This window comes from Drosophila obscura, unplaced genomic scaffold (genome assembly GCF_018151105.1).
Source record: "Drosophila obscura isolate BZ-5 IFL unplaced genomic scaffold, ASM1815110v1 contig_186, whole genome shotgun sequence".
NCBI lineage: Eukaryota > Metazoa > Arthropoda > Insecta > Diptera > Drosophilidae > Drosophila > Drosophila obscura.
In genome coordinates, this window is record NW_024542774.1 from 523,363 (window position 1) to 547,477 (window position 24,115).

The window sequence follows — 24,115 nt, forward strand, 5'->3', positions numbered from 1 at the left end:
TCCGTTTTCGGTTTTTTTTTTTGCTCTCTTACATTTGCTTTGATTGCGCTGCAATCATGGCATAAAAATCAAGCCGAAACGAGTGCAACTCTGGCCAAAAGGGTGTATGGTGTATGGAGGAGGGCTCTGGAATGAGTAGAGGGTCAGGGATTCAGGGGTCAGGGTCTCTTCACTGACGTGCCGACAGCTCTCGTGGCAAACTCGCTCGAACTTTGTTTTTCTGTAAAGTTAATTATCTAAAGCGTACTTCTTTTTTCCTCGCCTGTCTTATTTTAGTGAAGAGAGCCAAAAAATGTTGGTTTCATTGACTTACCAATATTATTCGGATATAATACTGGCAGTGTGCCATCCTTTTGATATCTGGGCGGTGGCATATCCGCACCTTCGACCAGATATGTTGATGCTGCCTTTTTGCGTGCCTCATCCTAAACAGAGAGAGAGAGAGGCAGAGAGAAGAGTATGATAGTTATATGAGGATATATGTGTATGTATATTTATACTATATTTATTATCCCATTCCTCGTTTTGAGTAAATGGCCCGTAATTACTTCACATTTTGCCTTTTGCCATTTACTTTCTGTGTGTGGCAAAAAAAAAGGCGTTGAAAGTCGTTGGCGCGTAATTGACAGCCACAATGACAGCGGCGACACACAGCGGGACAGGCGGAACAGGCAGCAGCAAGGACGAATAGCGGAGGACACTCACAGATCGGAATGGCGCATTCGGACGGTTTCTGTCTGATTTATAACACGACGCGGTCGCAGTTTACGCACTTTACATACATTTCAGGCGCCGAATCAGGTCCCCAGACCCCCTCCTCCAGCTCTTTGGCTTAGCTTTTGCCCCCTGGTTTTTGGAGGCAGTTTGCTGCGGCTGCGGTTTGCCAGCCGCTGCAAGATTACGGGCGATAATAAATGATTTTAATAATTTGAAACGATTTGTTTGCAGCAGCCAAGAGGCGGCTCCCATTCTCATCCTTAGTCTCAGTCTTAGTATCAGAGTTGGTCCACTCTTGCGGGGGGGTGGGGCTCATCATTATCATCATCATCATCATCATCAACTGTCGCGTAATTAATCACGACGTCTTAGCGACGACGTTCGAGGCATGCCCCATGCCGCTTCCGTTTCCGCCTCTCTCTCTTGCTTGGCTTGCCACTTCCTGCCGTTGGATGCTTGAAGTTTTCCATCTCAAGCATTGGTAATAGCTTAAAAGCCAGGGGCGTACAACCTACTCCAAGTGGGCACTTCGTGAACCCCTTTCAAGGTACGCTCCTGCCTTAGCAGGACATCCATTGGGCAGCTGCCTAAAATTGCCAGACATTTTTTCGTTTAGTCTACTCTGCTTTTCCCCCCTTTTCGCTTTTTTTTTTTTGTGTTCCATTCACAAATTGCATATTCATGCCACTCGACAAAAAGTGGAACTAAAAAATAGTTCGCGAGGACTCTGGATATACTCACAATATATTCCGGCTGGCTGCCGCCCTCATTCGAATAGGATTCGCTCTTCTCCGAAACGCTGGACAGCGTCTCGCCGGTGACGGTGTCATTATACGAACTGGGCGCGTACATCTCGATGGTTGCCGTTTTTCCTGGTTGATTTGTAGTTTCCGACACTGCCAGCAGCAACCAAAAGCAACAACAAAAGGGCACAAAAAAACGTGCAGAAAAAAGTTGCACGTTGAAACGCGGCGGCAGTGCACAAATATTGAAAAGGTGTAATTGGCAGTGACATTCCGAAAATTGATGATTGGAGCATTGGGGGGAGGTAACAACAGTAAAGGCGGAAAGGCGCAACCGGCCAGAGACACAGACAGTGCCACAGTGCCACAGTGCCACATGCCACAGAGACAGATGCCCAGGCAGAGTTCCAGAGTCCAATTGGAAGGTGATGGCATGTTGAGGTGGCATTGGGCCAATTGTATGTTGGTTTCAGGCAATGCAAATCAAATGCAAATAGCCAAGAATGCCATTTACCCAGAGGCAGCCAAACGAAGGAGAGTAGATTAAGGGGGGGGTTATAGGGGGTGGTTAATGGAAGTTGCCAGTCGACGAGGAATTGTTGACAGGGTGGGACAGGGGACAGGGGACAGGGGGCAATGGTATTGTTTTAAATTATTCACATTTGTTACGGCAGCATTCGTTCATTCGTCGATGGTTGTGCATTTCGTTGCAGTTCAATAAGAGAGCGTGAGAGTGAGAGAGAGAGTGAAAGACAGAGAAAGGAAAGGTATGAAAAGGAGCAAGTGCGTATGGGCGAAAAATATAACGTCGTAATGAGGACAATCCAGGCGGCAATTTCCATGAAAAAATGAGTTAAAAATCCAATTAAATCATTTATGGCATCATTTGCCCCATAATTAACAAGTGTTTGCCACAGTGTTGTGTGTATGTGTGTGTGTGTGTATGTGTGCCACAGATGGTGTTCAATTCCATTTGAGTGTTCCAGTGCATATAAAAGAGAGAGGGAGAGATGTAAGAAATTCATATGTTATAGTAAATATTATAAACAATTTTCAGTTGGAAATTGCCATTGTTGTTTGCCTGTTGTTGTTGTTGCTGCTGTTGTTGTTGCTGTTTTTCGATTTTTTTCCCACTGACATTCCCATACAAAAAATATATACAACGATTCCCGGAGTCAGCAAAAACAAGAAAAAGAGAAAAAAGAAAGCCATTGGACACGTGTGCCCCTTCCTTCCTACCGTTGCTTCATGCCCCCCAAGAATGGGGGCGCTGTGTTGCCAATAGGTAAATGGACACTAACTCTGCCGCCTATCGCCATCATCGTTGTCGTTGTCGTCCTCGTTGTCCTGGCCATTCCAGGCAATGATTATGGCCCAAACGGTTTCTTAATAATACATTCTCCTGTGTGTGGGGGTGATTTGGGGGCAGTGGGGTCCACGTTCTCTACGTTTACGTGACATGCGGGCACTATTAGCCCCATCAGATGCAGAATTGCTTTAGGTATTTCGTTAATTTGGGGGGCACCATCAAACAAAAGGCATTTCGACTGCACGTGAAACGAACTCACTCGTATGCATAGTATGTTCGAGTATGTGGCACGATAAATACTGGTACAGACTCGTACGAGTCGAGTGTACTTGTAATAAATATTTAACAGATTGAAAATGGAATTCGTTTTGCTTTGTTTTCCCCTGTGCAACCATAACCGTTCAGTTGTTTTACAGTTTTACCAATTCCCATGATATTTTATCCTGCATACATATGTACATACATATATGTATGTATATACATATTTTCAATTTTCACATTTACTTTGGATTGTTTGTTGGCCGCTTTCGAATGCATTTTTTATGATTTTAATAACATTTGCCCGCATTGAATTTTAAATTATTAAACATATGTATGTATTTATGTATGCATGTATTTACATTTATTGAAATGTATAACAAAAGGGAAATCTATACGCACCGCCTCAGGAAAACATTCGGCGGCATGCCAAATCCTTTGCTTGCTTTTAGTATTTATTAATAATATATATTAATATGTGCAAAAATTTGCAAATTTTTTTTTTACTATTGAAGCCACAAGATATAATGTGATACGGCCGAATCAGATGCATTCTATATGGCAAAATGAAGCCCCTCTAATGGTATACCATACATATGTACATAACATATATTATATGTTATATTGATACACATGTATATGTCGATTTTAAACGATCATTTTTCAGGGTTTCATTTTTACTTTGAACCATAATTATTTTGCCTTATTGCTTTGGCTTTGGTTCGGCGGCTGCCTCTCACTCTTGCTCTCGGTTCTTCTGAGTTTATTATTTGTAGTATGATATTCCAGCCTCTCCAAGGGTACATACATAAATATGTAATCAAATATGTAATTAAAAATAGCAAATGCATTTAAGTGCTTCGAATGCAACGTCTGTGTGCGGCACTAAACTGCTGCAGAATTTGGATTTAGTAGTGTGTAAATTCATGAGATATCCCACATAAAAATTCACATACACACACATTAAACATTCACACTCACTCAATACGATGAAACCCCACATTTGTCTGTGTGTGTTTTTTTTATTTTTATCTCACTTGTTTTTATGTTATTTCTGATGGCAAAACGGGTTGATGATTCCCTTAACGGACGGCTAAAGCGGGGTAAACTAATAGACATGGCTTTAATCAATTAAAGCAATTAAAAAGAAAAACCGCTTACCTTGGCCCCAAAAAGAGAAAGTGAGAGTGAGATGGAGAGAAAACCTACAACATATGAATGTATTCATTGCCCGAATAATTTGCTAAGCTCCATGTGTGGATAGAACTCATGAAAAATGCAGCCTTACGACCAGTTGAATACCGCACATAGTGCAGAGTTGCTCAATTTGTTGGTGGCAGTGGCGGCAGTGACTTGTATTATTTGCTAGCAAAATTCTTTTATCTGTCAAACGATTGGCATACAAAGAGTCCCCCCCCGCATAGCAACCGCTGTAGCCGGTTAGGTTAATTCCTTTGTTCTGATAAACCTCTGCAGATGCTTTCGGGTAGGGTATTTTAAGGACACACGGACCCACACATTGACACACACCCCGCCGCGCACAGATGTGCCAAATAATCCGCATCCGCATCAACATCCGCATGCAGTGTACGTCTGGCCACACTGCCCGCTGCTACACTCCCCCGCATAGTGAAACAGAGAGAGAGAGAGAGAGAGAGAGCGCGAGGGAGAGATTACATACAAACATATTTTGCACTTGTGCTGGCAATCCAGAACTCCATGTCAGAGTGTTTGGAGCAAGTGGCCATGGGACAGCGGATTTTATTTGCTTTTTGCGCTCTCCTTTTTAATATTTTTACATATGTATGTATATACATGCATACGTACATATGTATGTATATTGTTGTATGTGTGGGGTTGAGCCACAGCTTAGAGGGAGAGATCCTGTGGTCGCTAATGACGCCACCGTCAGTGGCAGGGAAAACGTCTGCTTTGAAGGTCTTTTCTTTTAATCCGAGCTTCGTCCTTGGAAGCAGCAGCCAGCCAGCTAGGCAGCTAGCCAGCCTGCCTCTCCTCTCAGAAACTTCTATTATTTGTGCTGGTTTTTCATTCGGTCATTTGAATGCCATTGAGGAGAGTGCATTGCAATCAAGCTGAGTTATTTCTTGCTTTTGTCTTCGCTCTTCAGAAATTTATGATTTCCCTCTCTGAATGGGCAGGCAGGCAGGCGGTTGGCTCCTCGCCGTAGGTGTTCTGCTCTCGAGCCGAGCGCTTATCTCTTCAGATTCGATGTCACAGCTCGCTCTCCCTCTCCCTCTCCCACTCTCTTTCTCTTACGCACGCCCCAGAACCCAAACTCACTTCCATTCCCCATCCACTGTCAATTGTTTAAAGAGTGTCAAAGTCAAGTGCTTTACAGTGCTGGACTTTGGGGCTGCCTGCGATGGAGGTCCATCGGATTGAATAGAGTTTCAAAGTTGGTAGTGGGTGGGCGGGCGGTTTGCCGCCTTATCGCTAAGAGCAACGCGCTACGTTGGCATAAAAGTTTCGACTCGCCAAGTCGTAAAAGTGTCGCACACTCTCACGGAAACTCCATTCCACAGATCGAGTTGTTTGCAATTTTATTTTTGCGCCACTCAACCCGACAACACACTCCACTGAATGGACCTTGCCCCCCATTGGGGGTTTGCTACCTTTTTGGCGCAGCCCAAAAACTCTAAAAGAAAGTGAGTTTTTTCACTAAGATAATACCACACCACACGAAAGCTTAGAGCAAATTCGAGTGCTCTTCAGTTTGATCAGGCTACAAGGTTGCATCGGGCAGAAATTGTACCAGGGGGATTTTTAAGCACATACATACATATGTACGTATGTATGTATATTCAGGGTGACGAGCCTCTCCCATTGTGCACTTTTTATCCAAATATCTTCTAACACTCTGCGCAGCAGACGATTTGATTTTTTTTTTTTTTCAGCTGATGTAATTTATTACCCTTTTCCCCCAGCACCGCTCACTGCGACACTGTGGCAAAAGTCTAGTCTTATATATTTTTCAACATTTAGATTAATCGTTTTTCGAGCTTACATATTTCTCATTTGCGAAACTCTCATTTCGTTCAGTGTAGGAGAGCCTATAGATTTGAGAGGCCCAGCAGCGAATGGCCATAAACATTAGAAATGACGCTATTCAGGATGGAGCAGGCTCAAGGCTCAGGATCAGGGTCCATAGCACATACGAAAATGAAATATGTGGCACTGGGCATTGGCCCACGACACCAACACCGAGACCGACACCGACACCGATACCAACTGGCTCCCACTCTGCTGCGCTGTGGCCATGTGGCAGGCAGTGTGTTCACTCGTTCGCGGCGGCGATGGCGCGCGGTGCCAGTGGTCGATGACCGGCCAGTAGTCCGGACCAGCTGCCAACCGCAGACTTTTGGCATAGTTTATCGGCACAGGACGAGAGCGAGGGAGCGAGGGAGAGACAGAGACAGAGACAAAGAGCGACAGCTACAGCAAAAGGCTTCTTAGCCTAGCCCAGCATTGCGGTCAGTCGTTTGGTCGTTTGGTCGTTTGCTCGTTTGCAGATGGGTAGGGACTGGGGGCCGGGCCGCCCCCAAGATGAGATGAGATTGGGGCATAGAAGTGCCGCAGCTGGGAGCTGGAGTTGAGGATGTATTTTTGACACAAAAGCACGAATGCACATTAAAAATGCATATCCAAGGGCTACGGCAAACGCCAGTCAAGTTTTTCGCCAGCGAATAATACATTGAAATATCTATGCAAAGAGAAATATTCTTCATGAAGGACATTGCCTCCGGAGCGGAGCGCTCTCCCACAACAACCGATGGCCGGGCTGGCTGGCTTGCCTTGCTTGGCCAACAACACACCAACAGTTTTTTCTCTCTCTCTGACAACTCCACACAGAAATATAAAAAATATGACAAAACTGGAACAGAGAAAATGAAAAACGGGATAAGTAAAAAAAATCCTTTTGGGCATTGTCAGTTATCGGCTTTGGAGAGAGAGAGAGAGATGGAGAGAAGGCTGTGCCTTGGGGGTTGAGTACTACTACTCCATCTCTTCGTGCATTGTCATAAAAATGTTTGTTGGGAGGATGGAAAGCCTTCGTTCCCACTCCGTTTGTATACCCTTCCATTCGGATTATTAATATTATATGACTGAGCCTCGCAAATAATGCGATCAGAACAATATAAACCCAAGCAAAGCCACAAACATACATACATACATATGTATTTGTGCTCTGCGCTGGTGCTGTTTTGTCCGCGAATAACAAATTCACAAAGGAGACGAAAACATGAGTAAGTGCCTGAGCCAAAACCGAATCGAGTCGAAACCGCCTTTTTTTTTGGTTCATTTTTGTTTTTTGTTAATTTTGTTTGAGCCTTGAAAGTGTTCATATGTAAATATTTTTCTGCACAGGTTCTCTACATCATAGACAACATTGTAGTAGCCATAAACCTACCGATAAGGGTATCTGTAGCTTCGCTTAGTCCTTTCCTATTTTGTTTTTGTAGCATTTCTGAAATATGAATTTCCTTTTGTGTGGATTGTCGGGAGTGTGCATTCGGTGCCCCTCAGCAGCAGCAGCAGCAGCAGCAGCATCTCAACCATTGTGACACACACACACACACACACAAACTACTGAAAATGAAAGACAGAAATAATGGAGTCTATGCCTGGGATGGGTCCTCGTCTGAGCACAGCAGAGCAGAGAAGAGCTCTGACTGCGCTGGGGATTCTTAGGGAAAATATCTTATTTATGCCCTGAAGCTTGTAACTGTAACTGTAACAGTAACAGTAAATGCAACTGCAACTGGAGCTCTTGTGCGTCGTTCGCGCGTCGCCTATTCGTTTGTAAATGTCAAAAATTGTTGGCCTACATTTTCCACTGTTGTTGCCTACGACTTAGTTCGTTTTGGCCACCACCCACCCCTCTCCATTTCTCACTTAATGAATGAAAAGTTTGACTAAAAGTCAAACGTTTGCATAAACTCTCTGTCTATGTATCGCTTGTCGTTTGTCGAGCGGCAAAGACACAAAAGACAGCTGCAACACACACACACACATACACACACACGATCCAGTGACTAAACGAACACGTGCATGTGCATAATGTTGCCTCATTCTTTGCCTGCCTTGCCTCCGTTCGGGCTGGAGAAATAATTTTGTTAGCCAGCGCGCAATGCCACTGGATGCTGCGTGCTGGCATGCGGCACGTACTATTACCGCTTCGCAGCCTGGCATATTGCGTATACACATCAGCCAGAGCATCGGGTCGATTTTGGGTGTGTCTGTCTCGCTGTGTGCCGCCTTAAAGGATTCGCCCGCTTGAAATATAATTTTAAATTAATAAACAATCCTAAACTCAAGACTGAAGGTTGAATCTGGGTTGCGGGGGAGCTGTGGAGCTGTGGAGCTGGCAAACATGTCCAACACTTGTCGACACGTGCTCCCTGCTGTATGGTTTCTGCCCCCTCCTTCTCGCTTTCCTGCTGTCTGCAGAGAAAGCAATCTGATTTCGGAAAGATTGTGCATTCAGCTAAGAAAACGATGCACATTTGTCTTGCCCCAGGAGTGGCAGAGTGGCATGCAACTTCTTCGGGCTAAGCTCCCTGTCTGTCTGGCTGGCTGGGGGTGTGCCCAGGATGCATCATTATTTTCTGTCATCATTATATTCTTGTCTTGCGTTGTCTGCTCTCGGCCATGGTTGCCCCAAGGAAATTACAAGATTTCTCTATCCCATATGCGGCCAGATATGAGCCGCGCTGCCATCCCTTTGATGCCCACCAGCAGAAGGAATGGTGGTGCAGGAAATTGTTTAGTGCATGCATATCTACAACGGCCCTTAGACGGCCATCGGAAACTGCACAACGCCGCTCTCGTATTCGTATTCGTATTCGTCTTCGCATTCGCATCCGTATCCGCATCCGGCCGTGTCCCGGAAGTGGTGCCGACTGCCATGGCTTGGCAAGTGCCTCTTCGCTCTCTCCCTCTCTCTCGTTTGTAAGAACCCAAATTAAACGGAATATAATATAATCAAGAGGCAACACAACAGGCAACAGCAAGAGCATAAACTACATAAATTATAGCAATAAGAAATAACGAAATAAAAACGAAATAAAAACGAACCTTTCTTGCGTCGCTGATGCACAAAGAACCAGGCAACGAGGGCCGCATTGACCAGCAGAAAGCCGAAGGCCGCCAGGGAGATGCCAATTATGACCAGGTTCGGTATATTGCCCGTCGCCGAGTCATCGCTTAACTCCGCTGGCATCATTTCAAATCCTTGCGACAACAACAACAAAAATAATCCAAAACGAACAGACCATGAAAATACAACAGAAAGTACAAAATATAATGAGAAATGCTGGCAAAAAATAAAACAATAAATAAATGCGAAATGCGAAATAAAATGAGATATTGTTAGACAAAAAAAAAAAAATAAAAAAAATAAATAAATAAAGAGAAAAAGTATAGTACTTTGTACATACACAGATATATCAAAGGGAATACAAAATAAGAAATAAATGCGACATCGTAGTTCCAAATGGATGCCCCCCAACAGGACTTTCATTCGGATTTGGGTCTGGTTGCCGTTGCCATGGCGAAGCGCACGCAGCAGCGTTATCAAATAAAGAAACCACCGAGTGACGCAAATCACGTAATAGACAACCCTCCCGCCCATCCAGCACTCCGCCAGCACCGAACATGTGATGGCAAATGAAATTAGCAACGCCATCGTCATCGCAATACGCGGACCAACGTTTGACCAGCACGAGGGCGCACGTGTCCGTGTCCCGGGCAACGCCCACCAAATTAAAAGGAAGGAGCCCGTGCACCCGACTAAAAAACCGACCTTGGGTCGCGGGCTATTATAAATTCAAATGCCTCCGCCACATCTAACCCTCTTTACGCCAGAACAGAAACAACAACAGCCAACAGCGGCGGCGGCAAGGAACAGCTTCCAGCATCAAGCAGCAACAGCAACTTCAATTTTTGTTTGTTTTTTTTCCATTCGCATACCACGTTTGAGTCGCTTCTCGTTCCGTTTGTGCAGACAACAGCCGATGACAAACACGTTGAGGAGCACAACAACAATGCCGGCACCGACTCCGACCAGCAACATGGCCGATGTGCCGCCCAATGGGGTCTGACTGGTGGTTGGTGGTCCGCCACCCAAGGACGATGCCGGCTGTGAGGGCGGCGGCGCCTCTGCTTGTGTCCATTGTCCATTTTCCCATTTTACAGCAATGTCCATGAGGATGTTGTCGTTGTCGTTGTTGATGAGTGCATAATACAGTTCCAATTAAGTGCAGCAAATAGGTTAAACGGAGATCGTTGTTGAGTGCAAAGCGGGGAACAAAGACAATAAATAGCAGGCGAAAAGTTCTACGGTTCTACGGGCAATTCGATATGGGCATTTCTTCTGACGAGATCCAACCGAGACCAAAAAAATGCAATGTCTCCATCTAATTCTTTTGCGATATTTCAGTCTAAATTTACCCAATTGACATATAATTTCATTAACTTTGTTGTGAAAGCCCATTCAAATAAGCAAAAATTCACTTTTTAGATATTTTTTGGTATTTTTTTGTTTGGCTTTTAGTCATGTTTTTTCTATTACTTCTATCTCTTATAAAAAAGATGATTCTTGAGAAAAGTTATACCACAGAATCTTGCTAACATGTTGAACCAAAGACAATATTTGAATTAGATACATAACGCCATACGAAATTTTTGCACACGAATTTCTCAGGCTGGCTTTAGAGCTGGCTCCAAGCTCTCTTGAAATCTTTGCTATCTTTGCTTTCGTTTGCTCGCTGCTGGCAGCAGCTTCTAAGCTGCTCTCGTGCTCTAGCTCTTTCCAGTGTACGCTTTCGTTCTAAGCTGCTCTCGCACTCTTAAACTCTCTTGAACTCTCGCAGCTCATTGTAAGCTTCGTTTTGCTTGTGGGTTCCGTTCCCTTTGGTTCTATACGTTAGATGGGCTGCAGTTTTTCACATTTTAATTCCAATTAGGGAATTTTGTGTGGCATCCTATTCATCCTATTACTCATTCGCATGCCCATGAGATGATACATACGTTTCCTGGCAACTAATTACGCTGATTACAGCGTACCTGCCGTAAGGGCTGCCTAATTGATTCGATGCTGGAATCTAGTGAACCATTTCATGACAACAGGACCAGAGCCAAACCAAACCAAACCAGACCGTTGGATATAGACCCATAGACCATAGACCTTAGAGGCATGATTTCCGTGGGTATAAAAGCCAAATGGCGCACTTGCATAAATCAATGTCAGCATCGCTAGGAGTATCCAGTAACCAGGACTCGCGGCTAATTTGAATAAAACTCCTAGTCGCGCAGCAGGGGTGGGGTGGGGGCGGGGGCGTGTGCGCTTACCTTTGGTTTGGGCCCGCGTCAGGTCCGGCAGGTAGGCGCTCTGGCCGAGCTCGTTCCATGCCATCACCGAGAACAGATAGAGTGTATCCATGCGTAGTCCAGCGATGGTCAGCTTGTGGCTATTCGGCAGCCCATCAATGTACTTGTACTGCTCACGGTCGACGATTCTGCCAATGAGAAATGAGAAATGAAATGGGATGATGTTGCCGTATCAGTTGCAGTTGCAGTTGCATTTGTAGCTACAGCTACAGCTGCAGATGCGTAATGAATGCCACATACCGATATCGCACACGATAGGATGCCTTTAGGCCGCCATCGAAGCCCGGTGTCCAGGCCACAGTGACGGCATCGTGGGTCACATTCAGTATGTTGAGGCTGAGCGGTGGGTCCGGCTGTGATGTAATTTCCAGGCGCACCGTCTCAATGGTCTCGCCCAGCTCATTGCGGGCAATGCATTCGTAGGCCCCATAGTCGGCGGGCGCCACCTTGTCGACAATGAGGGAGGACTCGTAGGTCAGGGAGTCTATCTTGCGCTCCTCCACCTCGTACTTGTACGTGCGATTGATGGGCAGATCCTTCTTGTCCTGCCGCCAGATGAATTGCGGCTTTGGCGATGCCTGGGCGCGGCATGGCAGCCTGCCCCGCTCCCCCGTACCGCTGGCCGCTCGCATCATGGTCGGTGACTTGGTTATCTCCGGTGCAACTGCAACACAAGATTAGGTGGTTGGTGGGTGGCTAGGGATGGGTGGTGGCGGGGGCGTGGCATTGATTTCGATCACAACTTACACTTGACAACGAGCAGGACATCGCGATTGGTGGGATTGGCCACACGATTGTCGGCAACGCAACGAAAATTGCCCACATCCTCGCGCTGGGCGTCCTTGAGGTGCAGATAGGAGGTGCCATTGGCAAATTTCGTCGATGTCTTGACGGTCATGTCATAGCCCACACGCTCCCACTTGACATGCTCCTCGGTGAGCGGTTTGCCCTCGACGCTGCACGAGAGCACCGCCTCCTCGCCGGGATTCACAATGATGTTCTCCGACACGGTCTTGATGGTGGTGCCATCTGTGGGATGGAAGGAGCACGATTATTGAAGGGGCTGGGCTCTCTCTCTACACAACTCACATTCGACCACCACGGTGATGTTGAGGGTGGCCTTGCCCTGCGTATTGCTGGCGCTGCACGAGTAGATTCCCGCATCGTCACGATGCAGCCGCGAGAAGTTGAGACTGCCGCCGTCCGCAAAGATGCGATGCTCGCCGCCCTGCGGTATCGTGGCTCCGTCTTTGGTCCACTTGTACTCCACAATTGTGGGATTGGCCTTCGTCTGTAGCGCCACCTGCAGCGATTCCCCCTCCACGCCGACAGCTGTCGATGAGGGCGGTGGCACGAACTTGGGCCGATCTGTGGGATCCAAGGGTCGCTCAGTTTGTAATCTCTCTCGCCATTTAATTGCTCAATTAGCGGACTTACACAGGACATCCAGGCTGATGGCCTCGTGGACGCTACGCTGCAATGCCTCGTTGGCGCTCTGGCAGGTGTAGACGACGCCGTTCATTTCCTGTGTGATGTTCACCCTGAACTCCAGCGTTGATACTGTGCCGCCCCAGAGGCCCGGCTTGGATGTGTTATTAATGCCTGTGGATGGAGCACATGGGGCATTGTTGAAGCGAACCAAAAAGCAAATAGAAAATGGGCGTAATTTTGGTGACTGGCAAGCAGCAAACCGGATGCTGTCGCGTGGCAACGCCTCACAGCAGCAGCAGCAGAAGCAGCAAAAACAGACAGTCAGACAGACAGACAGACAGACAGAACAGAAAAGACAGACAGGGCGTGGTAAGTGCATCCATAGGCGGCGCCGTCAAGTCCATGGCGTTGCGAATGGGCAAACTTCCAATTTGCCAAAAATCGCCAAAGACTACGTACACATCGTACACAACATACCTTCAATGGGTATGCCATCCTTCCACCAGGACAACTTTGCCGGCGGATTGCTGGAGCTGGAGTCACAGATGATGGCTGCCTGCATGCCAGGTCGCAGCTCTTCCGGTTCAATGCGTATTTTGACCGTCTCCGGGGCAACTGTAACAGAGTCAGAGAAAGAGAGAAACAGGGAGAGAGGGCACAGCGTTGAGGTTGAATACAGAGAGCCAGAAATGTTACTGCCGGAATCTGCTTACAATGAACGCTTAGCGTGGTGGACTGCAGGAGCGGTATCTCCGTTGCGCTGTTGGAGGCCTCGCATCGATATTGCGCCTGGTTGTCCGTCACATTCGCCAGTATGGTGATTTCGGCCGAAACCGACTTGTCTGCCGCACGTATTACCGAATTGATCTGGCGAATCGGAATCAGAATGGAAAGGGAGGAGGGAGAACGGTTTTGGTTATTGTTACGGCAGAGCTACATCTCTGTGGGGCATTGCTGTTTAATTTTGTGGACAGACAGGAAAGTTGCACCTGCAACTGCCACACACACACACACACACACACACAGCTCTCATATAAGTATGCAACGGCAGCTGTTTGTTGTTTTTGCTGTTTTATTTACTATGTACTTGGAAAGGGTATTTTATGCTCTATGCTTGGGAAACATACGATAACTATGATAACTAGCTGTAGAATGGGATCTGGGATCTGGTACTACCATGGAATTGCTCAACTATCAAGGGAGCTATCTTATATCTGTGAAATATCAAAACTGTAGCCACAACAAATTCATTTCTCAGTGATTTTTACTAATTAACGGCTTTTTCCGGTTTTTTTTGGGGTAGTTTTTTTTTTTTTTTTTTTTTTTTTTTTTTTTTTTTTTTTTTTTTTTTTTTTTTTTTTTTTTTTTTTTTTTTTTTTTTCCTTTTTTTTTTTTTTTTCTTTTATTTTTTTTTTTTTTTTTTTTTTTTTCCCCCCCCCCCCCCCCCTTTTTTCCCCCCCCCCCCCCCCCCCCCCCCCCCCCCCTTTTTTTTTTTTTTTTTTTTTTTTTTTTTCCCCCTCCTTTTCCTTTTTTCCCCCCCCCCCCCCCCCCCCCCCCCAATTTTTTCCCCCCCCCCCCTTTTTTAACCTTTTTTTTTTTTTTATATTAAATACAGAAGTGTTGTTTAAACATCCATTTTGTGATTAAATGCATTAAAACTAAACGCATGCCAATAGAATTTAATGCTGTAGCAGTACTTCAAACTCCACTTTAAAAATGGATTAATTTTTGTTTTGTGAATTTCTAAATTTCTAATCGAAGTGCATTTAATACTTCGACTCATTGTATCGTGTTTGGCTTTAGCTGCATCATTCCTTTTTTTTTTCTATCCCTCGTCCACGATAAAGTTGCCCTGATAGTAGTTTGTGTCCCGCTTTTATTGGATACAGTTGGAGATAGAAATAGAAATGTCAGAGGTGTGAAACCCCCAATGGGGTACCGTGGTTCCGCGGTTCTGCTGGCTCATACAAAAGAGCCCCCCGGGGGCACAGATATGGAGAGATGTTGGCGGTTTTGTGTGAGGGGTGCTGGCCTCATTAGCACTTTAAGCCCATAAGGCGGAAGCGGAAATGGTCAACAAAAGCGCCATTATTGTTTTGCGGATGTTTGCTGTGGCCTGGGTGCTGTTGATAGTGCTGCAGCTTCCATGTGTGTGTGTGTGTGTGTGTGTGTGTGTGTGTGTGTGTGTGTTTGTTTGTGTGGGGGCACTACTGCAGAAAAAAAAAAACAGGGAGCAAAAAGGGGGGACACTCACCCTCTTGTCGTTTTTGTACCACGTGAGCGTCGCCAACGGATTGCCGCCTGATGAAACGCAAAGAAGTTTTTGCACAGAGCCCGCCGGTATAATTTGTCCCTCTATATAGCCGGAAATTAATGGCGGTGCGGGAGGATCTGCGGGAAACAAACAAACCAACAAAAAAAAAAAAACTCACATAAGAAAAACGTTTGCTGACGCAGAATGAGAGACTGCAAAAAAAAAACAAAAGACAAACAAAAGAGCAGCAGCAGCAGAATGTGAAATGTGGAATGTGGGAAGGCAACGTACAAATTTGTAGCCCAAAACCAGAAGAAGAAAAAAACTTGGCCACGAGGCCAACAAATTATGGCCTACAACAAAGCGGACTAGCTGACTACGAACAGGACCCAGGACCCACCGCTGTGTGCTGCTTGGGAGGGGAGGGCGGCCAAGCAATAAAAATTAAAATTATTTAATTTGCCGCGCATAAAGTACAAATATCTGCAGGGTGTCCGCATCCTTAAGGCGTCCTTGTCGAGAGCCTTGTGAGTGCTGTCCAAGGGCGGAGAGGCAGAGGCAGAAGCAGAGGAGGGCAGGCGCTCATTACCTTGGGGGCCTGTTGGTCATTTTTCCCAGAGCTTTGTGGATGGGCTCCTACATGGCAGGGGGATGGCGCTAAGAGTGGTATGGGCAATAAATGTAGATCTCCCTCTCTCTCTCTCTCTCTTTGTCTCTCTTTTGCTGGTCAGTGAAATTAATTAACGCTGCAGGAGGGCCGGGCCGGGCCGGTCCGGGCACAAAGACTATGCCCGTTGCCCGGCAAGGACATTTGGATATTTTTTGGGCACTTGCTGGGGCTGACTGGATAAACCGAAGCTAGAAATCGCAATTATTAATAAGCCACCACCGAAGCCACCACCCCCCCTGTCAGACACCCTCCCACTTTTCCCTGTAGATTATTTTATGTTATTCCATCTGCACAAGTTTTATATTTATTTCCGTATGTTTTGCCGCTTATAATTGAGCCAAATGAAGATTGACATCGAACATGGGGATAATGGAGTCGCAGGACACTTGCATTTTGTGTTGCGTGGCGACAGGCGTGTGCCGCCTGTCATGGCCATGTAGCCATCTAATTGGACCTTTATTTGTGCCCGACCGACCATAAAGATGGGTATAGCAAAACGATGGCACATCAAGGATTTATTATACAAACAATTTCGTTGACACGAGAGAGAAATACACAAAGAGATTTTGGGGTGGGGTGGGTTGGTGAGGGGTTAAGGTCAGCCTAAAGCAGCCCACAGCTGGTGAAGAGCAGACCACGACTGAGCTTGCCATTCTTGGTGCCATAGCTCTGGATGCATTCGCAGATTTTGCTGCCCTTGACAATGCGACCGAAGCCCACGCGCGTACCATTCACCACTGTCAGCGGCTTGAACGATATGGCAAAGGACAGGCGCTCGGGAAAGCCCGTGCAGTGCGATTTGCTGAAGGACAGCACATTATTGTATTGGCCGTGATCGATCACCTTGGCATCGTACTCGAGCGGCTGATGCAGCAGCGAGTCCGGCCCCAGCTGCAGTTCCGCCTCCAGCCAGAGATTGGGAAAGAGACGCTTGACCAGAAATTTGCCCGCCTGATTGCACATGCAGGAGCGCACCATCTGCAGGACGACCAGCGGCGCCGCCTCCGTGTACAGTTGCACCACAATCCGGCCCAGCGGTCGGGCATCCTTTAGGTACATATCAAAGTAGATGCGCGGCCGGAAGATGCGCTTGCGTTCCGCATCCGTTTCCGGCAGCTGTATATTGAAATCCTTGTACTTGGCCAGCGCCTCGAGTGGCAGTTCCAATGGAATTTCAGCGATTTTCTTTTCCTTATGGCCGGGCCGCGTCTTCTTGTCCAGGCCCGTGTCCACAATGCTTTGAACGTCCAGAATGCGCTTGCCCAGATCCCTATTCTCGCGCTCCAGCCGCTCCAAATTGGCAATGGCCATCGGTATGCCCGACATGGCGTATGTCTGCTCGTAGCGAAAGGGATTGACGGTGCCGTGGGTGCGCATAATGCGCGATATTTCCACCAGCAGCTGGATATTCTGCTTGGTGCGATTCATGAACACATACGCCTCGTCCCGCAGCCCATTGATGCCGGTGACGCGAGCGGCCTGAAATGTTGGCGGCTCTGCGTCCAGCTTACTGACGGCCTTCTTCACCCGCTCCCGATGCGTCTTCCACATTTTCTTGTAAATTTCCATGGTCGCCGGCATGCGCTGAGCCCGCTTGCCAGCCGCCTTCTTTATCGCCGCCTTCTTGCTGCTGGCCTCCAGTTCGGCGGCCAGTTTCATCTCATTGGCCAGGCGCACCAGCTCGCGCGTCGACTCGGACACGCAGTGCGGAAATTCGGCATATTGCGGTTGTCCTGCCATTTTGCAACAACAAAAGCGAAAAGGAAAAACTCAAAAAAAAAAAAAAACTAAACTAAACAAAACAAAACAAAAGAAAAACTTCTACGACGAAAACTATTGACACAAACTGAATTTTTGCTGTTTGAAGGGAACTAGCAGGTAACTGCCACTATGGGCCAGAGAAAAAATGGGACACGGGGCGGATTATTTTGGTTGTTAACTTACACAGAACATTGATCGTGTGCGTGGCTACCACATTCTCCGTTAGCTGCATGTTGAGGCCGTGACAAATGACGACCAGCGAGCGCTTGTGGGGCTCCACAATGGCGCTGATGTTGGAGGTGCTCGTCCAACCGCCTGCAATGACACGGGCAGAAACAGAAACAGAAACAGTCAGACAGAGATGGAGATGAATGGTTATATGGGGGTCTATGGCTATGGCTGTTGCCATCTGTTGCCACTTACCTTCGGGACTGATAATCTTGCTGAAGGTGGTGTTGCGCACCTGCCGTCCGCCCACCATCCATTTGATCTCAGCGGGTGGATTCGATGGCGCTGTGTTGCATGTCAGTGGCACAACATCGCCGACGCGCGCCTCAGTGGGTCCCATCACGGTGACGTGCGTGGGTGCAACTGTGTGTGGAATGGGAGAGTGGATTACGATAATGAAGAGCTCTTCATAGATGTTTCCCTAATTAGGTTAGCACTATCCCTGGGATATCAGCTATACCCACACCAGAGGGGGAGTACTTCGAACTTTACTGTGGCTAAACTCTATTGTTGCATAGACAGACTCTGAGTCTCTCTCCGCATTAAATGTCAGAGTATCCCACTGTTTCGTTGCTTTGAGCCTTTCTTTCTTGTGTCTCTAATAGCTTTTGGAGGTGGCAGGGAGTGTGCTGCTGCTGCTGCTGCCACACCAGTACCTCCTGCATGCAAATTATGACTGAGTGACTGACAGGTGTCCGTCCGTGCTATGGGTATATCCTCGTATCCCTGCCGTGCCGTGCGGTGCGGTGCCTCCCCTATTGCCGGTTTCTGCGTCGAGCAGCTATTACCTAATGCCAGTCTCAAAATGGCGAAGTGCCAGCTGCAGCATCTGCTTTTGCTGCTGCTGCTACTACTGCTGCTGCCTCTCTCTTGATGGATAAGTGCATATATTACGCATACGCAGCGTTTGCCGTTCGTTGTCTTCACATACATGTTGGGCGCGGGGGGCAGATGGCGATGGTTTTGGGGGCTGCCTTCCGTACACTCGATAGATGTTCCGCATATAAATAAACATTATGAATTCTTAACTTCTCGCATCCTTCGTCAGTTCGTGATGCTGCCATACATCTTCATTCTAGACACAGATATCGTGGGGGGGCTAGTGGGCGGAGGTGTGGCAGAATTGCTGATGCCACGTCTCTGTTTTTTGCTGTTCTTGCGTGGAGTTGTGCCCCACACATTCGTTATACATAAATAATGCGTGTGTGTGTGTGCCCGTCCACCCGTCCATCTGATGCTGGCTGCCACCGGATCTCTGCCACCGACTGTGGCATACTTATTGGGGCAAGAGTGATGTCTGAGCTGCTGCCCAACCCCCCCTTTCTGATTGGTATGCGCATAAACAGAAACTGGACAAGTTTGCGCTTCAGTTTTTCGCTGGGCACTCAAAAGAAGGGTACTGTGGCTGCCACATGTGGCCTAAAGACCCGCTACTTTACGTAAGAGTTGCCAATTTAAGCGCAGACTGCGGAGATACTTGAAATTTGAATACCGCAGCGGCACACGTCGAGGAGCGGCTGCCTAGGCCGCCCCCAAAGTGCCTTCAGTGTTCTTATTCATTTACATATTAGATATACACACACACACACACACACGCATACGTATATGCATATGCATAAGTAGTGGCAGCAGCAGCAGTAAGATGAAGATGCAGCTGCATATGTGCTTGAGGATGGGGGCATGCAAATGCATGCGGCTGTCTCTCTGTCTCCTCTGTCTTGTGTCTGTCCGAAGTGTCGCTAACGACTTTGGCACCGCGACTTCCCCCCATCGCCTGGCTTTGTGTCGCCTGATTGCAATTGTTGTAACTCTAACAAGCTGCTGCTGGAGCTGCTGCCTGGAGCAGCGTCAGCCAGGGTTGCCAACGCTATTTGGCACTTGAAAAGAATTTGCATTGCTTGATTTGACAAAGCCAAGTGGCAAAGGGGATACACTGAGAGCCAAGGAGAGCGAGTGAGAGAGAGGCTTTCAAAGTGCAAACTTAAGCTTAATTGCAAAAGAAAGCAACAGCAGAGCAATGCAGAGCAGAGCAGAGAGGAGAGAAGCTGCGTTTCCAGGCTTATTTCAGTCATGCATCCGCTGCTCCACACACACACACGCCACTCCCCCCCTCCCCTCGCCGTGTGTGTGTCGCGTGCCAAATGCTGTGCTTTAGGCTCTTGTGGAATTTTGAGGATGCTGCAGACATCCCTGGCTGTTGACACACACACACACACACACACAGATGAGTCGAAAGAGCGGCTGGCTCTATCCTGTCCGTCTGTACAAATATGCATGATGAGTAAGGGGCAAGAGGGTAAGGGGGCCAGGGGTTGGTTGCTTTTTGGAGAGCCTGTGAACTATCAGATATCGCTGTGTAGCCCGATACCCGAACCCCCCCCCTTGGTATTCTCAATGAGTCCCTGCCTTTGCCCCACCTTGACTCGGCTGCCTCGCGACATCCTTTTCGGTGAGCGCAGTGCACAATTAGGCATTTAGCCCCGCAGCTGCCTGCAGGAGACGACATCCTTTGATGGCTCCATTGGAGCATTGAGCGCGCTTCTCTCTACTTACACAGCACAGATAGATCCACTTCCGCCTTGAGCGGCGTCTGGGACATCACGTTGCTCGCCTCGCAACGGAAACGGGCCTTGTTGTCCCCAGCCTCAGCGGTAAATGCATATATATTCTCCGACAAGCGGCCAGCAGTTCTAACAGAGAGAAGGGAAAGAAAGAGAGAGAGAGAGAAAGAGAGAGCGGATATATGCCAGGGGTTATGTATGGGCTATATACTGTTACTCACCTGTAGGCCATGCGTATCTGGGATCCGTTCTTATACCAAATGAGTTGTGCTGGCGGATTGCCGCCGCGACTGCGACACATAAGCTCCACGCTCTGGCCACGCCTCAGTGTATCGCCCTGCGAATAACCCTCGATATAGGGCGGCCCAGGGGGATCTAAAAAATCGGAATGGAATTGGTTGCAGAGGGGGTGGGGGCGGCGGGAATTCATTTCGCATTTCTGTGTTTACAGTTGGCATATATTTAATTGCAAATTGCAAACTATTGCTGCTGATGCTGCTGCTGTTGTCCCGCAAAATAAATTCAATTCAATTTGCACTAAAGAAAAAGCAAAATGTGGCAAGTGGCAAGTGGCAAGAGAAAACAAACAATTTTTTTACAATTTGTAATTGCTGTGTGTTGCATGTAAATCGCTTTTGCGGTCATATGCATTATTTTCCAATTTCTCTTATTTATATGCTACCCTTGAAAGCAGGAGGGTATTATGATTTGGAGCACCGTATGCACCATGCAACCATGCAACATTGCGGTGCTCTCTCTCTCTCTCTCTCTCTCGTTGTTTTGTCTCTCTTCTGGCAGTGAGAACAACCAGAAAGCAGTACATTATCTGCAGGCAGATCTGACCGGGAGCAGCAAGCAGTGTTAGTTGCTCTCCTCGTTCGATCACATTGCGGTGCTCTCTCTCTCGTTGTTTTGTCTCTCTTCTGGCAGAGAGCACAACGAGAAAGCAGTACATTATCTGCAGGCAGATCTGACCGGGAGCAGCAAGCAGTATTCTCTTTGCCATCTCCTTCTCTGAGTCGTACACATGTACATAGATTTCTCTCTCCAGAATTTGCATGTATTGAGTGTTTGTTGAGAGACTTGCAAACCTATTATTATCTGCAGGGGTCCGTCCCACTGCTTTGAGAGCATCAAAAGCTTCGATTATCAAAGGACACCTTTTACTTTGTGGTTGGTTGTGGTTGTTGTTTTTATCAGCCTTTTCCTGGCCCTTTTGGCGGCTTTCTGTAATTACACTTGTTGTTGTGGGGGCGTCACGCTGGGCGGTTAATAATAGTGTAAAATGACACCAAACAGTGCATGAATACAGAGCCAACGACAGGCGTACGGACCGGACGGGACGGGACGGGGTGCCAGAGCATGGGGGGTGGGTACAAATTATAATTGACTTAAGGGAAATTTTGTGTGGCACTGGGGGAAATACTGCGCCGATTATTCCATTATCCATACGTTCCATGGGGTTTAAACTGAAAATGGCACCTCTTATCCGACTTCATAGAAAATGGCAAACAGATTTTCGCACAATCCTCTTAATACATATTTTCCGCTACAGGTGTTCGTTATCAGAACTTGACAAGCGGTCAACCGTGCTGAATAAACAGCAGCAGCAGGAGCAGCAGCAGGAGGCGGATCAGACGGCGTGGCAGCAGCAGCAGCAGCAACAGGAGGAGGTGCAGCAATCAGGTGAGGCATAAAAGCTGTCACACACACACGCATACAAAAAAACAGACACACACAGCCAAAGCGGCCTATAGGCCGGCCGACACTCTGGGGCAGTGCAGGTGCAGGCCCCTGCAGTTATGCAGCGGAAAATTAAATTAAAATCACTTGAAATATTGCATGACGGAAGGAAGGACAGAACAGGGGGTTGGGAGGGAGGAATGGCAGGCTGGACAGGATGGACTGTAAGGGATGCCGGGCAGGCCGAGAGATGCAATAATAGCGGCATAATTAAGGCCCAAAACGAGTGAGCCAGAATATGTAAAGCTCTGCCCCCGGAATGCGATGCAGCGGTGCAGCTAGCGTGAAGCGATTTTTGTTCGGTTCTTTTTGTTTGCCTCCCACCCACGCGGCGGCAGGAGGGCCAAAAGGTTGGCCAGGAGTGGGCCCCAGAACAGAGCCATTTGGCAGCTCAGCTGCCAATGCATAAATAACAAAACATAATTAATTTGAATGTGCGTTTGGCTGCGGCATGGGTGGGAGGAGGTCTGGGCAGGTGCAGGTGGAGCAACAATCAATAAGAGGACTCCCGGCCATGCCACACGATTCTCTCTTTGTGTTTGTGTGTGTGTGCGGCACAGCTGTGTGGCACATTAGAATTTAAAAACTAATTAATACGCGTGCCAATTGCGCAATTAGCGGCCTTCATGGCAAATGGCAATTGGGAAATGGCAGCCAGCCGCATTGGGCTGGGCTTGCTGCTGCCTGTGCCCGTGTCCGTGTCAGGATCGATGTGGAACCAAAAAAACACACACACAGCACACACACTTGTTCAATTGTATCTGAAATTAAGACAGCTAATGAGGTCGCATCCCCAGGATGCCCCAACCCATGCCACTCTAATCGGGTGGATGCGGAAGCGATGGCGCTGGCGCTGGCGGTGGCTGGCTACTCACACAACACGGACAGTTGCACGGTGGCACGCATGGGCATGTCCGGCGAGAGGGCCTTGTGCTTGGCCTGGCACGTATATTCCGTGTAGTCATCATCCGAGTCCGGCTTCAGCTTCAGGCTGGACGTAGTTGTCCATCGTTTCGGTATGGATTCCACCACCAGGTCATCGCGTTGCTCTGCAAGTAAAACGCCAAAAAAGAAAAAAGGTGAAGCTGTTTATGTTTGGATATTCAATGGTTTTATGGCCCCTTTTTTGGGGCATTTCTGACATCATTTTCAGTTATAAATTCAGAATGTGGGCCTGCCGCAGCTGCGCTCAAAAATATTGGCCCTCAAAAATGAGTGGTGTACAGCCCCCTCCCACCAACACCAACACCCCCACCACCAGGCAGCAAACTATCGTCATGGATGTGGCCCCAATGTCCATGCTCGTGCCCCTGTCTGTGGGGTAATCACCACAAAAGATGGCCGTCTGCCCACATTAACCGCCATTTACGCGTCTCTCCCTGCCCCTCCATTCACTGACAGCTTGCAAATGATACAAGAACCAGAACCTCATTCCATGCAAAAAACTGCCCATTGTCGTAAACCCTCGTTTGCGTAGCGTGGAGCGGTTGGATATTGGAGTCCGTCCTCCTGTTGCAGCACTCTGGTTCGTAGCGGTCCAGTCCGGTCCGGTTGGAGACTCTTCCTGCCTTCCTGCCTGCCTGCCTGCCTGCCGGCCTGCCTGCCACAACATATTGCGTCATAAACATAATTCATCATGCAGCTTCCTCGACTTCCTTCCGCTTTCCACATTTCCTTGCGGATTTTCCAACATTTTAACGCCGTTTTGCGAATTTTCTTCGTTACGAATATTTTTTGTTGGTTTTGGTTTTTGGGGGTGCAAAGCCTTTGTTTTTTATATGTTTAGCCAAACACACAAAAAAAATAAAAATAAAAAAAATAAGAAAATTCCATCATCATTCTCGTCCTTGTCCTCTCTGGGCCAGGCCAGGGCAGGCCATCGTGTTGGGTTGTCTACTCGTAAGCTTCACATTTTGGAGCGTTTTTAACGCGCCAGTTGTGCTAAAATGATTTCGTTAGTCGCCAAATGACAGCACCAAGCCTCCACCTACACCCACCAAAAAAAAAGGGGCATCAGGCACATTCTGCAGC

At 47.6% G+C, this 24,115-nt stretch overlaps 2 protein-coding genes across 2 annotated transcripts in view; both read right to left on the reverse strand.

Moving 5' to 3' along the window:
• The window catches only part of LOC111080568 (nephrin), a 62,903-nt gene that overhangs the window by 13,315 nt on the left and 25,473 nt on the right, over positions 1-24,115 (reverse strand). The window contains 16 exon segments of the mRNA XM_041593280.1: positions 314-425; positions 1,459-1,613; positions 9,124-9,279; positions 11,398-11,564; positions 11,677-12,100; positions 12,184-12,465; positions 12,526-12,804; positions 12,874-13,038; positions 13,345-13,482; positions 13,581-13,734; positions 15,122-15,258; positions 17,736-17,867; positions 17,976-18,143; positions 20,334-20,470; positions 20,563-20,716; positions 22,960-23,133. Coding sequence (XP_041449214.1) covers positions 314-425; positions 1,459-1,613; positions 9,124-9,279; positions 11,398-11,564; positions 11,677-12,100; positions 12,184-12,465; positions 12,526-12,804; positions 12,874-13,038; positions 13,345-13,482; positions 13,581-13,734; positions 15,122-15,258; positions 17,736-17,867; positions 17,976-18,143; positions 20,334-20,470; positions 20,563-20,716; positions 22,960-23,133 — 2,934 coding nt within the window.
• Positions 16,294-17,607, reverse strand: LOC111080566. The gene has a single exon (XM_022376260.2). It carries the CDS (start codon positions 17,529-17,531, stop codon positions 16,395-16,397), a length of 1,137 nt encoding a protein of 378 aa, XP_022231952.2. The 5' UTR covers positions 17,532-17,607; the 3' UTR covers positions 16,294-16,394.